We start from the raw sequence: 15,000 nt of genomic DNA, 5'->3' as shown, positions 1-15,000 counted from the left end.
AAACTAGTCAGAAGAAAGGATTTATTAATACATTCTTTAGAATAGTCAGAAGCGAAGGATTTATTAATACATTCATAAAATAGTCAGAAGCGAAGGATTTATCTCGAAGCGTACTCGTCACCTCCCACCATAACCCGGTATATTTTAAGACTATATCTGTATTGTAAGAATGATTGCTACTGACAAACAAGGCAAGACGTGAGAGAGAGAGAGAGAGAGAGAGAGAGAGAGAGAGAGAGAGAGAGAGAGAGAGAGAGAGTTGGGAAAGGGTGGAAAGGGGAGGAGGTTCTTTAGAGGAAGAAGTAATATTATTCATCCCGAAACTATGGGCCGTATCCAGAAATCATACGACGGTTTTCTTACTTCTTTGTATGCGATCGTCATGGTCTTGCCGTATCCAGAAACCACACGAACATACGCAGGCCTTCGCATTTAACGATGTAATTTTGGAACCATAGTGAGCGACGCGTCGCATGGGTACCCCCTTGCGATGGCAGAATTATAAGAATATAAATTTTAACTCTACATTAAAATACATTTACCAAAGTGACTCATCAACAATGTCTATCGAAAATACGAAACAATTTGTGGTAAAAAGACATGAATAACAGCACAACAAAGATCTTGAAATTAATACTTTTAAGAAGTCTTTGCTTGCCCTAAATGCCGACGATGGATGAATTCGAGCTCATCGTAACGTAAACAATCGGTCAATCACCTCTGTTGGAATTCTTTTTCTTCAAAATAGGCTTCGTTGATGTGTTTAGAGTTTCCTTTATAATACAGAATTACGTTTTTAATTGGTATACATCTAGAAATCTTAATGTGGTAGTGTTATATTGCCCAAGAAAGTTAAAATCAGAACAGCCACTTGAAGCTCACAAGTAGGCTAGGCTGGTGATGCAAGCGTGAAATTCCACGTATGGCCTGTTTTGTAATAAATTAGAAAGTATGGTACAGTGTGAATGACTAGGCTAGGTTCCATATGATACTAAAATGACATTGCCCAACCCTTTAAAAAAAAAAAAATGAAGCTAATTGCCTATGGTAGTGGCTACCAATACTTATGGATTGCATGGCTTTCACAGGTAGTGAATTGTCAAATCTAGGTATACCTATAGTGGTAAGCTATATTACTGACTTCTGACAGGCTAATAAAATTCTAGTTCAGTTACGGAGAGAAGTATTTCTCTCTCTCTCTGTATTGATATATTTATTAAGGAATTTTCAGTATTTCCGTTAGGTTAATACCAAGATACCAAAACCATCTTGGAATGCTGTGTTCCTTTCCTGCCCTGGGCTCCACCTGATTGAAATATGCATCCGTAAGTAAACAGGCAGAGGCGGCGAAACAAAAATTAAATACCTCATCTTATCTTTTACTCAGAAAAAGTTTCAACAGCGATACAGACTTTCAAAGGAACTGTCCCCTGAATTGTTAGAGAATAGAATCTGTTACCTAATTCTCTGAAACAAAAGAGGCTGGTATATCCAAGGCACTTGTGTATATATTATGTATGTATTGAACATTAGAAACACTATTTATTTAGCTTTTCCTTCGTTTTTTTTAATACAGGGAAAATTTCAAATTTCAATTTCCATTTCATTTTTTAGTGTATGTTCAATATGAAATTTTGGTCAAAAGCCAAACACTGAAAACTGTTTGACATTTAGCACCAGAAAACTTAATAAGAATAAGGAAGCACAAGGTCAAAATGGACTCCAGAAAGAGGAAAAGGGAAAAAAATAAATAAAAGGGCCTAGAAAAACTTATCTGCACCAGCAGCTGATGCTTGAGGCTAGATCTGACAGCAACTCTATGAATCAGGCACCAGTTACTGGTCACTAACCCTCCCCCACAGAATCTTTAGGTTAGGTTACCTTACTTTGCCTTCATGCTAAATTGCAGATTAGGTTCATCTAGTCTTACTACAATCTCCCTTCACAATTTCAGCCTTTAATCATTTATGCCATACATTCCAGCTGCCTTTTCAAATTTCACACTTCTACTGCCTTTTAAACCTCCCTCCTCTAAATAGGTCTCGCATTTTCAGCATTCTTCCTGTCTCATCTATGCAAGTAATCACAGCACTTTAGTAGCTATACAGTGTTGATTTTATATTGTATTTTTGGTACCCTTGGGTATATAGTTACTTGCTATCTAATCGGGGTGACAGTGTAGTTAGTAATACTACCACTACTATAATAATCAGTGAGTTTTCCTGGACAATGTTTTTTTTTTCAGTCTTTATCATATTACTCCTTATTTATTTTATGAATTTAAGTAACTAATTTCCTTTTTCCAGCTTGAACAGTTTTCCTTCCTGTTGTGTTTAGAGGGATACTTACTACTTTAGTTATGAAAAGTTTGGCTGATGACAGTAATAGTGATGCAGTATATTACAGTTGTTTTTCTTTTATTTCTTTACCAGGAAAACTAATTCCTCCACGTAATCAATTTTTTATTTTTGGTAACCTTAAGGTACATGGCAACTGGAAATTTCCAGTAGACATTGGGATTGTTCAGATATGGCCCAGAGTAGTGTGTCGAGGTGCCTTATGGATGTTTACGCTGCTATTGCCATCCTTGCACAATAATTTATCAAATTCCCAACTCCACAGGATGAGAACAAATGATGATGGAGTTATCACAAATAGCTGGAATGCCTGGTGTAGATAGGCTGTGTGGATGTTACACATTTGTACCTATAAAGAGTCCAGGGGGTCCTGATACAGAATTTTACTGGTGCAGAAAAACCCTTTTTCTATAAATGTCATGGTTGTATGTACTGCTTCTTTAAGGTTCACTAACGTAATTGTAAATTGGCCAAGCAGTGCTCATGACTCCAGAATATTTTCTACTTCAAGACTAACAGAGCCTAGAGTCGGGCATGTATAGAGGTGTTTTGTTGGGAGAGTGATTATCCAAGCCGTTCTTATATAATGACACCATTTCTTGCTGGCAATACTACACATAAACATAGACGTTATAATGATGCGCACATCAAAACTCGCAATCTTATAAAACGTGCCAGAGGACTGCTTAAATAAAGGTTTGCAGTGTTATCAATACCAGTCAGAACTAAGGAATAATACTAAGAACATAATAATTGCTTATGCAGTCCTTCATAATTGTGCAATAACAAACAGGATGAAGAAAATCTTGAATTGGATGATCCTGATGTGGGTATCATTGAAAGAGCTGACAATATCCAAGGAGCTCAATGTAGGGCCCACATTCTTGACAAGTTTTTCTTAAGTTTAGCTATATTTATTTTCTGTTAATTTGGTTTAAAGTAGTGCAAGGAACCCCCAGTCCTGCTAATTTGCACTTTAATAACAATAAATCTATAATCTTATTACTTGCATTATTTAAGAACCATATGAATTGAATAAAGTGATAACACATTAACCAAAGAATGCTTTTGTCAGAGCTAACAGCTGTATGCCATAGGTAAATTGAACACGATACCAAGAAAATGAAAATACACTTCTTATCGACTTAATGAGATATGAAAATATAACTTACATGTCTGCCTTTAAAAAGGTACACTAATGGATTTATTTTACTTATTTTCTGGTTCATCCTGAAAAAAATATTCAATGGCAAAAGCAATCTATAGTTAAAAAGAGGTAATTCATTCTAGATTACTAGAATTGACTGAAAGGATAAATATTTTTTAACATAAAAGATTTATTCAGGAACTCTTACTACCATAGTTGTCAATCTGACACCCTGAGAAAGACACAACTGTTGTACTTGCAAGATGAAAATGGTGATAAAAAAATTTGAATACAACTTGTGATTCAGGTTAAATCATAGCTATCTGGACCTGTGGTTCAGGTCAAATCATAGCACCATTATTTAGACCTTTACTTATGATGTCCAATATACATTATTCAGAAACATTGGTTTAAGAATTATATCATAACGGGCTGCCAATGCAAGAGCCAGTGTCCTGCAGAAGGTGAGGGCAATCTTTAAGTAAATATATCATAAAAATATGGCCAAAGTAATAAGGGGGACAATAAAATATTAAAATAGCCCTAATAAGTTCTAAACACTGATAAATTATCCTGTGTACATATTATCCCTATCACAGCATAGGCTACCAATTCAGAAAATATAATTTCGAAGTAAACAATGTAATGCATGATACTCAATACCTAATTTCACTTATCAGATTCATGAAAATAATATGATACCTAATATCAAGATGCAAATGGACATATATGATACTCGATACCTAATTTCACTTATCATCAGATTCATTAAAGCACTACAGTATTATATAATACCTAATATCACGATGCAAATGGACATATTAAACCTATGTAACAGCATACAAACTAAGAAATGATTATTTGGAAGTATACATTGTACTGTTTGGTATCAATTAACTAACTTACAAATAGGAACACCTGATTCATGAGAGCACCTTCATATACCATAGGTAAAAAATAAAAATATGAAATGGGGTTGGTTTGGTTTATGGAATTTAGGCATAATGCCAATCAATGGGGCAACTATGGCCATTCAGCATTACAGAAATGATAAAGTTAATTGCTGACCATATGATGAAACCTTCATTTAACAAACACACCTATCAGTGGAGTCATTTTTCTCTCCTAAAAGCAAAAACAACTTGATCTATGGAAATAACACCTACTGTAACCCTAGCAATAAGGGTAAATTCCATAAACCAACCAACAACCAATACCTACTTTATTCATATGAGTTGCGCATTGCTTCATAGGCAGATTTTGCACTGTCAAGAAAAGCATTCAATTTAGCAAACACAGTCATTGCTGATGAGTGCATTTCATCCAGAAATTCATTCATATTGTTAATTAATTTCACCTTTTGTTCATGCTCTTTTTTGGCCATTATATGTTGCTCCTTTTCATTTTCCATTCTGAGATGATGCAGTTCCTCTTGTCTTTCCCTACACTTGATGTATGCATCGTCTAACTTCAATTTTTTGGGTGAAGAATGTGCTTCCTCTGGTGTGTAGAAGACCGAGGTATTGGAGATACGTCCCGTGATGTGTTGCGCAATTTTGGTGAAGTTCTGCCTGGAGTTACAATAGGCGTTGAAGGACGGGAAGATTCATAGGGAACTATGGGTTTAAAAATTAAGTGTTCCATTGAAGACGGTGATGATGTAGCTGACCGATTAAGGAATGTGGACCTTGATTCATGATTAGACGAAACACCACTTTCTGATTGTGCTGAGGTTGAAGGCAAATGAGAGGTTGAAGGCAGTGGCTCCGTAATACCTGAAATATTAGGTAAAATAAATAATTGATCTACAGCACCTTAGATGTAAATCTCTTCTGCAGTACATACTTCTAAACTGAGTATACAAGTGCTGGAACCTTTAGGGTCATAAAGCATTGAAATGTTATCTTAAACCCAGTCATCATTAATAAAAACATAACCATTTTGCTTTCCCCCAAGCCACTACAAACTTTTCAGACAGGTAGAATGTAATGGCCAGAAAAAAGTTGAAGGTTCACTATTTTATCAATTTCATTCTTGAAAACATCAGAGTACTTACTTATTTTAACATCATGTATGGGCTCTCCTGTTTCATCAACTGGATGAAATGTTTCAAAAACGTCTTTATCCATGACCAATTCTTCTGTCATCAGCGATGCAGCTATCACAAACTCTTCTGAGTGGTTTCGAAGATCTGGTGGAGAACCACCACCAGTTCTGCATAGCTTTTTCTTGACAGCAGCATCTTCCTGCTTCACTCTAGTAAAAAAAATATATATTAGAATAAAAATATGTTTTCCCATTGGTTTTCTAATATATTCTAACAACTGTGACTTTAAAAATAGATTGTATTGAAATTTAAAAATATAACAAAAAGCCTACCATCCTGTGTACTTCTCTTCCACCTCCAGAATAATGAGTTAAAACATCTGTCGCATGATTGAATTCAAAAGAAAAGTCATTTGAGCATTTAACACAAGTATTAATGAGCACTTAAGAAAATAATGTGATCTTTATGTAGCTGGAAATGTTGGCTGCACATTATAAAGCATAATAAGGGAAACAACCAAGTGGCCTAGCTAATCCAGTCTTGCCCGCTTGTTGATCCACCCTCCGAAAAAGTACTTTAACACGTCCTGACACTGGAGATGGGCACCAGTCATGAGTCATCGGGTGGCTGGGAAAAGCAACACCTCAAGACCTTTACTCTCCTTTCGAAGTTAGCAAAAGTACTTTTTTGGAGAGTGGATCAACAAGAGGGCAAGAGTGGATCACCTAGTCCACTCCGTTTTTTCCCCTAATACCACTTGAGTTAATGTAGCCTAGCCTGAGCAGTTCACATAGCTGCAACAATTTGTCATAGCCAAGACTGGTAGGCATTGTGCAGTCTTCAGGCTCCAGACATGCTAGCCTACATGTGAACTAAAAAAAAAAAAAAAAAAAAAAAAAAAAAAAAAAAAAAAAAAAAAAAAAAAAAAAAAAAAAAAAAAAAAGGGGGGGGGGGGGGGGGGGGGGGGGGGGCTAGCCTATTTCAGGTGTTGCCTACTCCAAATCATTTGACCACCTACAGACAGAGCCAAGATCTCAAATGTTGGTTTAATCTTTTAAAAACAATAACTGGGACCAGTTTGCAAGCTGGTTTCACATGTTAGGGTAATAAGTATGCATACTTCGTTAAATCTCATATAGCTACCCATAAGAAAAATAGCCAAAGTTTTACCATCAATTTTTACAGTAATAAACTGGCTGTAAGCTAATGAATGTTTAATTTATTTGCAAATCAACCCATTAAAAATACGATAAAACTGCTGTGTGCTCTAGCCCTTCTATCCACCAGGAAATTGTAAGATCCTCCACATAGGTATTCTAAACCTAAATGAGAATATTACCAAATTTCCTATGATAGACATTAAAAAATCCATATCAAATTATACATAAATAATGCCTGATACACCAACTGCTTATGTAATAAGCTAGACATTACTAACCTAACCTTTCCTAGGGCACCCCCTCACACCCCTATGATTTGGTTAGCATAGCCTTATCCAACTATTCTACTATGCTCCATTCTATTTATTTGAAGATAATACCATATATTTATATAATATAATAACTTTAGATGATAAAATGGTGTTCCCTTGGATTAGCTACGCTAGGCTAGCCTGATGTGAGTAGTGCTAACAATTGAACAAGCAGCACTGGCCTAGGCCTTTCATAGCATAAATATCTTTTAACTAACTAACAGTTTACAAACCATTTTGCCCCCAGCGGCCTAAATTTGCTCTGACTACAATTGCAAAACAAAAATGCATCCTTACTTGCGTTTTACGTGGTCGAAACAGCGCTTGACCTGCTTTGATGACCGTGGAGGTTGGTCTGGATACATGGCGTTGAACTTCAAAGTAATTTCTTGCCATGCCTGACGTTTTCTCTCCAAAGTTCTACTTCCCGTCGATCGGTCGTTGATAACACTCTCATGTTCCTTTATCAAATTAAGCAGCATTAAACGCTGAGAATCAGCTACTGGGGGTGCACGCTCCATATTCCGGTATCTTCGTAACTTGGTGAGTTGCGTAGATTGCTAGCGGTAACTGTTTGTTCAGATTTCCGCGCCAAATCAGTACAGCCAATATCAAGTATACAAAATATACTTACAGATATGTAGTATCTTTTTATAATAAATAATAAAGACATAAAGCCATTTTAATTTAGCATTATGGTAATAAAAGAAATTGTCTATGATACTGAAACAGCCTTGTAACAATCATCGATTCCAGTCATTTCATTCCCAGTAATCGCATATGTTGGTAAGCCTGTTTAACCAGTGAGGCAATGCGATGGGAGTTCGGCCGTCGTACGATTTCTGGATACCACGACAACCCTTCGTTTGAAACCATACTACCGCGATCGCCTTCGTATTGACAAATGCGATCGTATGATTTCTGGATACGGCCCTATGAGCGAGAGAAGTACAGTGCCCTAGTCTCAAATGCCCACGTGGCGAGTAGTCGCGTCGATTTCCATTACTTCGCGTAAAGTATATATGAAATTGACGCTTTTGCGGTTGGAATGTCGCCGAAAATGCGCAGCGACGATGCTGACTGAGCCTTTAATGCGCACCGACAGCGCAGCGCATTTGATTAAACGGGTGAACCTGCAATATATATCAACCTAGCCGAAGACGGGAAAATCTAGAACTCTAGACGCTCCTAAAAAACATCCATCCCGAGGCGGGACCGTCGCCCGATCAGCCACCACCACGAGGTAGGTCTGAAATTCGCGTGTGCCCCCCCCACCTCCATCCTTCCCCCTCTCCCAAATAAATTCATGACGTCACCAATTCCGAACAACGTTTGAGAATGAACGCACATTCACTTCTTTTCGGGATCGACTGATGATGATGATGCCGCCATCGGAATATGATTCATATTCGGGGGAACAAAAAAATTACGGAGAAAGTATTGAAGTATTTCTTGAATGTTTTGGCCAGGTGCCGCGCGGCTCCTTACCGTAAGGGTTTGAGGCGGAGCCAAGTTGGCTCCAACGTCGCAAGTAACAGGAATGAACGACTCCCGTGTTCGAGGGCTTTCTTGTGAGAGTTCTTTGTTCGTTTGTTTGTTTGTCTGAAACTTGTCTGAGGAGAGGAAGGAAGAAGAGAAGGGGAAGGGAAGGAAAAGGAAGAAGAAGGAAGGAAGGAGGAGGAGAAAGGAGGAGGAGGAGAGCACAGTCTTAAGTATAAATGATTGTGTTGAAAGATATTTCCTGAGACAGCGTCAGTGCTTTACGAAAATAAATATATACCACAAACTTCCTGTCAAACGGCAGAGTGCGAACGCGCTAAAGAAACTTAATTATCTCGTGTGTTAATTCTTAATTGCTTCTGAGAGAGAGCAAAATGAAGTTACGTCATTTGTTGATTTTATCTCTTTTTTTTTCTGATAGACGATCTCCATGTATTTCTCATTGCCTTTTGTTGCGTCTTTCGAATGAACACCATAATATTCTTTGCAAGCTTGAATTTCGATCGATGGCCCCTGTGGTGAGCTTGTTCCATATGAACAGGGTTCACAGGGTTCAAATAATAATAATAATAATAATAATAATAATAATAATAATAATAATAATAATAATAATATAATTTGGAAAACCACTGACTGAACACTGTAATAATAATCAATAATAATAATACATAATAATAATAATTAATATATAATAATAATAATAATAACAATAATATTTAGGAAGCAGACCCTCTCTCAAGCATACTTTTATTAAAAGTAATGGCTACTTCATCAGCGTTACACTTGTAGAGATTCTCTCTATTTTGCGAATAGCGGCTTTTTCAGTGCTACTTAAACAGGCTAGTAGAGCGCCTATAGAGGTCATGGTAAAATACAGGGTCAAAATAGGTATATATTTGAATTTTACAGATAAACTATGATACCATAGTCATCAAAGTCATTAACGATTTTCTCTCTCTCTCTCTCTCTCTCTTTCTTAAAGCGAGCTTTCGTCTGGAGCTGCCAGACATCCTCGGGCTGGGAAGCTGAGGGTGGACTGATCTTGGTGCGGTGTCCGTCCTCCTTATATCTGTGGTTGACAGCAGGGGGTCTGCCCCATGCTTGTCTCCTATTGGCTGGTGGCGGTGAGTCTTGTTTTCATTGGCTGCCTGAGCCAGGTCTCAAGCCACTTTCGGGTTACGGTCGTTGCAGCATATCCTGCAGCCGCCTGGACCTCCTAAGCGGCGCTCTGATAACATTGATGGGCGTTGCGCTACGCTGTGGGACGTCACGGCTATATTGATTTTCATCGGCTGCAGGAGTACCTCGTTCGGGGGCGTTGTCCATCCACCTAGAGTTGTCATGATCGGTGGTGTCATTGTTGGTGGCAGGTCTTCTCATACTCGTAGGGAGGAGAAATTCTTCCTGCGTCGTATTCAGAGTAGGTTTATTTGCTGGATGAGTAGCGCCTCCAGCAGGCGCAACCGACGGGCATCAGGGGCCTTCCCGATGATCTTCGTGTTCTTTATGATGACATCTCGGGAGATGGCCTCGTGATGTGTGTGCGGCGTGATTCTTTATAGCCCCCTCTTGGGCGTGGCACGAGAGTCTCTTCGACAGTCGCATGGTAGTCATACCTACGTAGGCGCCGCTGCATTCGCGGACTGGGCATGTATACTGGTACACTACATGCGTCTGCTTCAGGGGTTCTCGTACCTGTGGAGAGGGGTTATTTTTCATAATAAGATCGCGCGTCTCCGATTCTGGGGTATATATGATTAGGTCAATATTCTTGGTGTCGTCAGTCGGGGATACATTATCAGAAATAATTTTCTTAATGGCGTCCTCTTCTTCACGGTAATGGGAACTCATGAAGGCTTTGTAGTACAGCCTTGATATTATCCTGGGGGCGGGGCTGCGGGCTCTCACTACCGTACCATTTCTCCAGGGCTGTGCGGACTTCCTTGCTGATTAATTTATTTGAGTACCCGTTATTCACAAGTACTTGGGAGGCGCGGTCGAGTTCCTGGTGAGTGTCCTGCAGGTTGAGCAGTGGGAGAGGGCCCTCCTGACGAAGGCCCTGACGGTGGTGCTTTGAATCTGGCGGGGCACTCGCTGTCTCCGTGAGGCAAAGTCCTCCTAAATTGGTTTTCTTTGTGAAGAATCTCTACAAGTGTAACGCTGCTGAAGTAGCCATTACTTTTAATAAAATAATAATAATAATAATAATAATAATAATATAATAATAACAACATACTTTGGCAAACCACTGACTGACCTCTGTAAATGAGGTTTCTTGAGGTCAAGAATGAACTAAGCATTCTTAATGTGTGTGTGTGTGTGTGGTTAAGAAAACACGATAAATATCTACCAAGTAATCGCTCGTTCAAAATGAAAATAAATAAAGCAATTAATTGCTTTGTCTGCCGATGGGGTATTAAAACAACCAAGGATCATTTTGAAAAAATTAAAATAAGAATAGATGAGGGTAATCCTATCTGACCTACAGGTAAGGAACCTCCAATAAACTGACCTGGTTAAATACAATAAACTATTATTACGCTGTCTAGATATCTAACATATTGAGGTCATTGGTCTAATAATGAGTATTATTAAGTGGGAACAAATTTGAAAGAAACAAAAGACATTCACCAAAGAATATACGGCACCAGGAATGGAACGGAGTATAAAATTTAGGCCAAAGGCCAAGTGCTGGGAATTACGAGGTCATTCAGCGATGAAAGAGAAATTAATAGTAGAAAGGTCTGAATGGTGTAACAGGAGGAAAACCTCAAAGAAGTTGCATTATGAAAACAATTGTTAGGAGAGGATGGGAAGTAAGATGGAAGAAAGTGAATATGAACGGAGGTACAGGAAAAGGAATGGAAGGCGTTGGTTGCAGCTAGGGGCTGAAGAAATGCTGCAGAGTACATCAAGTAGCTGGACAAAAAATAATTACTTTCAACTTTGCTATTGGTATTCTACAAAACATCCAATTTACATCAAGTAACAGGGCTAAAAATAGTTATTTTCATCTTTGCTATTGGCATTCTACAAAACATCCAAAATTACATCAAGTAACAGGATTAAAAAATAATTACTTTCAGCTTTGCTATTGGTATTCTAAAATCTAAAATTCAAGCTACAAGTTTCTTAAATCCTCATTTTCCAAACAATCGAGGGGGTCCCCTTCCCAAAACGATTTGTCCACAGCAAAGTGAACCGAAAAATAATTCTGAAAATATCTCTAGAATAACTAATGAAGCGTCCGACTTCCTTTTCTAAATTGGGCAAGTGTCAAGGGGTTGTGGGGGTTGATAAAACACAAGAGTGTATGTTTTACTTCTCATCCCATAAGAGTCAGTTTCCTATACGTTTAACCTGCGCGATGAACTTTCGTGACTTCGCAAACAAACAGGGAATTCCCATTAAAGATACGAAAGTTTAGGAGGAAATTCGGGTCGTAAATTAAAACAGGCAAAATACGCGTGACCGGAAGAGAGAGAGAGAGAGAGAGAGACTCTGACATAGAAAAGTTTGAGAGCAAAATAAAGAATGGAATTCGAGGCAATACACTGCAACTTAAATTAAACGAGAATCTTGACGTGGCTATTAATTCTATGTTTAAAATTGGGCGCAAGAACAACACAGACAATGATATAACAGACACAGACTGCGAAGATCAGCAACACAAGCGCAGACAAGAATTCAAGAAACACAGACTGGGAAGAGAAAGCAATACAAACACAGATAAGAAAAAAAAAGACACAAATGGCTTAACAATAAGTGGCTTTAGACAAACATTGCAAACACTTTAGTGTATAGTGATATGTATATATATATATATATATATATATATATATATATATATATATATATATATATATATATATATATATGATACAACAAGCGACCTTCCCTCAAAACACAGACTGAATCCTAATTAAACAGGAGGGAAACTTGAGGGGAAAATTTCACTTTCACTTTCCAAGACTGACTACCTGAGAAATCTAATTTGGTTCTTCTTTTATACCCCACCACAAACCCCCCCCTTTTTTTTTTTAAAGGGAGGTGGGGGGCTTGCTGGGAAGGGAAACTACATTAAACAAAACTTGGGACGGCGACACAGTGATTGCTGTTACGGCATTGAAGCTAAAATTGTAATTTTGCAATTTTTTTTTGCATTCTGATTTGTACGATGGTTTATATTTATACGTTTTTAGTGTTTGGTGGTATACCTTTTGTATCTATTTATCAATTCCTTCTCTTTGTTTTCTGTCTCATTTTCAATACATTATCTCTATATTCAGGTCCCTTGATGGCTGTATAACAACTTGGATGACTGTTAAACTTGTTCTATAATAATAATAATAATAATAATAATAATAATAATAATAATAATAATAATAATAATAATAATGCAGAAAAGTGTGCCCCTAGAAACAGTGCAACCCGGAACCCCACACTATGAATACCACCCAGTCGAATTGGAGGACTGAGATAGCTTCCCCCCTCCCCCCCCCCCCACGCAAACAAATATAATAATAATAATAATAATAATAATAATAATAATAATAATAATAATAATAATAGCAGTGAAAACCCAAATTGGTGTAAATATACATATTGACATAATTTATAAATAATTATACAAGGAGAGGTTTCGAAAACCCGAAAGGTTTCCTTAATCATTAAAGGAGAATCGAGCAGCTACTCGAGAGCTCGCCTTGTGTAATCATTTATACCGAAGAAGAAAACACTGTCTGGTCTACTTTTGTGAAGTAGAAAAAATAAATAAATAAAGATAATTTAGAAAATAGGGCAGCATCAGGAGAAAGGCATCTACACAGGAGGTTGAAAAGTATATAAAAACAAAGTGAGAAAAATAAAATTAAATCTTCCGCAACTTGAAAAGGAATCGTGTAAACCAGTTTATAAATATGCACACTGCTACTTTGTGGGCCACCTGTAAAAAATGTATAATTAAATACCTAAAATAAAGAAAGAAAAAAAAAAGACGATCCAAGGAAGAGTGAAAAAGAGATGAGGTGAGAAGAGCAATTAAGAGGGGAAATATAAATGAATTAGAATAAACCTGCAAGAACCGAATAAACAAGACAGGAGGAAAGCCTCTTCCCGGTTGAATTGTTACATTAAACTTCTCCCGACTGAGCAAACATTCCGTAATCTTTTCTAAGCGAGGGAGGAAGGAGGAGAGGGGAGAGGGAAGGGGAGGTGAAGTGGGGAGATAAGGAGGGGGGGGGGGGGAGAGTACATCCCACATCTCGAAAAGTACAACATCCCAAAGACCGTCTGTGTATACTGTTCTGACCCAGATAACTCTCTCTCTCTCTCTCTCTCAATACCGACTTCATATCTATCACTGGGAGGCAAAGGTGTGGAGACGAAGATAATTCACGAAAGAAAAATTAATTCTTTTTTATTTACGCCATTTTTTGAACGTCTGCGAGTAGGGAAAGGTGAAACCGCGCACCATTCTAATTTTTTTTCCACAAAAATATATAACCTTTTCTATTTTATTTTCGTCGCCGTGAAATCGGGGCCAAAGTGTTGTTAGTTGCGGTTTTTTTTCCCACTACTTTTCGTTCTTGCTCGTTACGATTACTTCTGGATTACAAGCGCAACTTATACAAAAGAGGTTCACGTAATAATATGCAAATTGCAAATATACAAAATATAACTTTGAGGGGGAAATACTTATATATATATATATATATATATATATATAATATATATATATATATATATATATATATATATATATATATATATATATATATTATTATAAACAAATCCTAAAAAAATATAATAAGGCATTTCCTCTATAAGTTTTATTTTGTGTATTTCGAATAACAAGAACAAGAGCGACTTTCTCAGGTAAATGTACTCTTGCCAAGAATCAACCTTTAAAAAAAACCAGAGGGAGAGAGAGAGAGAGAGAGTGTGTACTATTGACACTGCGTTTTATACGAACTATAGCGTCGGCTTGAGAGAGAGAGAGAGAGAGAGAGAGAGAGAGAGAGAGAGAGAGAGAGAGAGAGAGAGAGAGTTTACTAATAACTACCAAATCGAAAGGATGCTTTGTTGAATCTACCATTATGCAGGAGATCAAAATATACATTGTATGTTTGACCTTTCAGTACTGAAAAAAAATGCAGCATTGAAATAATAAAAAGGCTAAAACGAAATGTATCAACAACTTTAAAGGATTTGATACGAATGGAAGGTTTAAAACCTACCTACGTCTGCGTCAAAAGTAAATAAATAAATAAATAAAAAATACGCATATATACGTATCATTGTTTTATCCGGGAAAATATGATACGCTTGCGAATAACGCCGGAAGCAGTAAGCAGGAATGAAGTAGAAAAATATGACAAAATAAATAAATAAATAAGTAAATCAATAAATAAATAATTAAAATACATAAAAGAATAGGAAATGTAATAAGAAACGTTAAACAAGAAAAATGTTAATA

At 37.2% G+C, this 15,000-nt stretch overlaps 2 protein-coding genes across 2 annotated transcripts in view; one reads left to right on the top strand and one right to left on the bottom strand.

Moving 5' to 3' along the window:
- Nucleotides 1-15,000, top strand: part of LOC135206004 (neuropilin and tolloid-like protein 1) — a 250,106-nt gene that overhangs the window by 87,654 nt on the left and 147,452 nt on the right.
- Nucleotides 4,975-7,669, bottom strand: LOC135205986 (uncharacterized). Its single transcript, XM_064237156.1, has 3 exons — nt 7,320-7,669; nt 5,561-5,760; nt 4,975-5,279 (listed from the first exon to the last, which is right to left on the bottom strand). The coding sequence occupies exons 1-3, from the start codon at nt 7,541-7,543 to the stop codon at nt 4,975-4,977; spliced, it is 729 nt and encodes a 242-aa protein (XP_064093226.1). The 5' UTR covers nt 7,544-7,669.

The sequence above is a fragment of the Macrobrachium nipponense genome, chromosome 29, assembly GCF_015104395.2.
Source record: "Macrobrachium nipponense isolate FS-2020 chromosome 29, ASM1510439v2, whole genome shotgun sequence".
Lineage (NCBI taxonomy): Eukaryota > Metazoa > Arthropoda > Malacostraca > Decapoda > Palaemonidae > Macrobrachium > Macrobrachium nipponense.
This window is presented reverse-complemented; position numbering and strand designations above follow the sequence as displayed.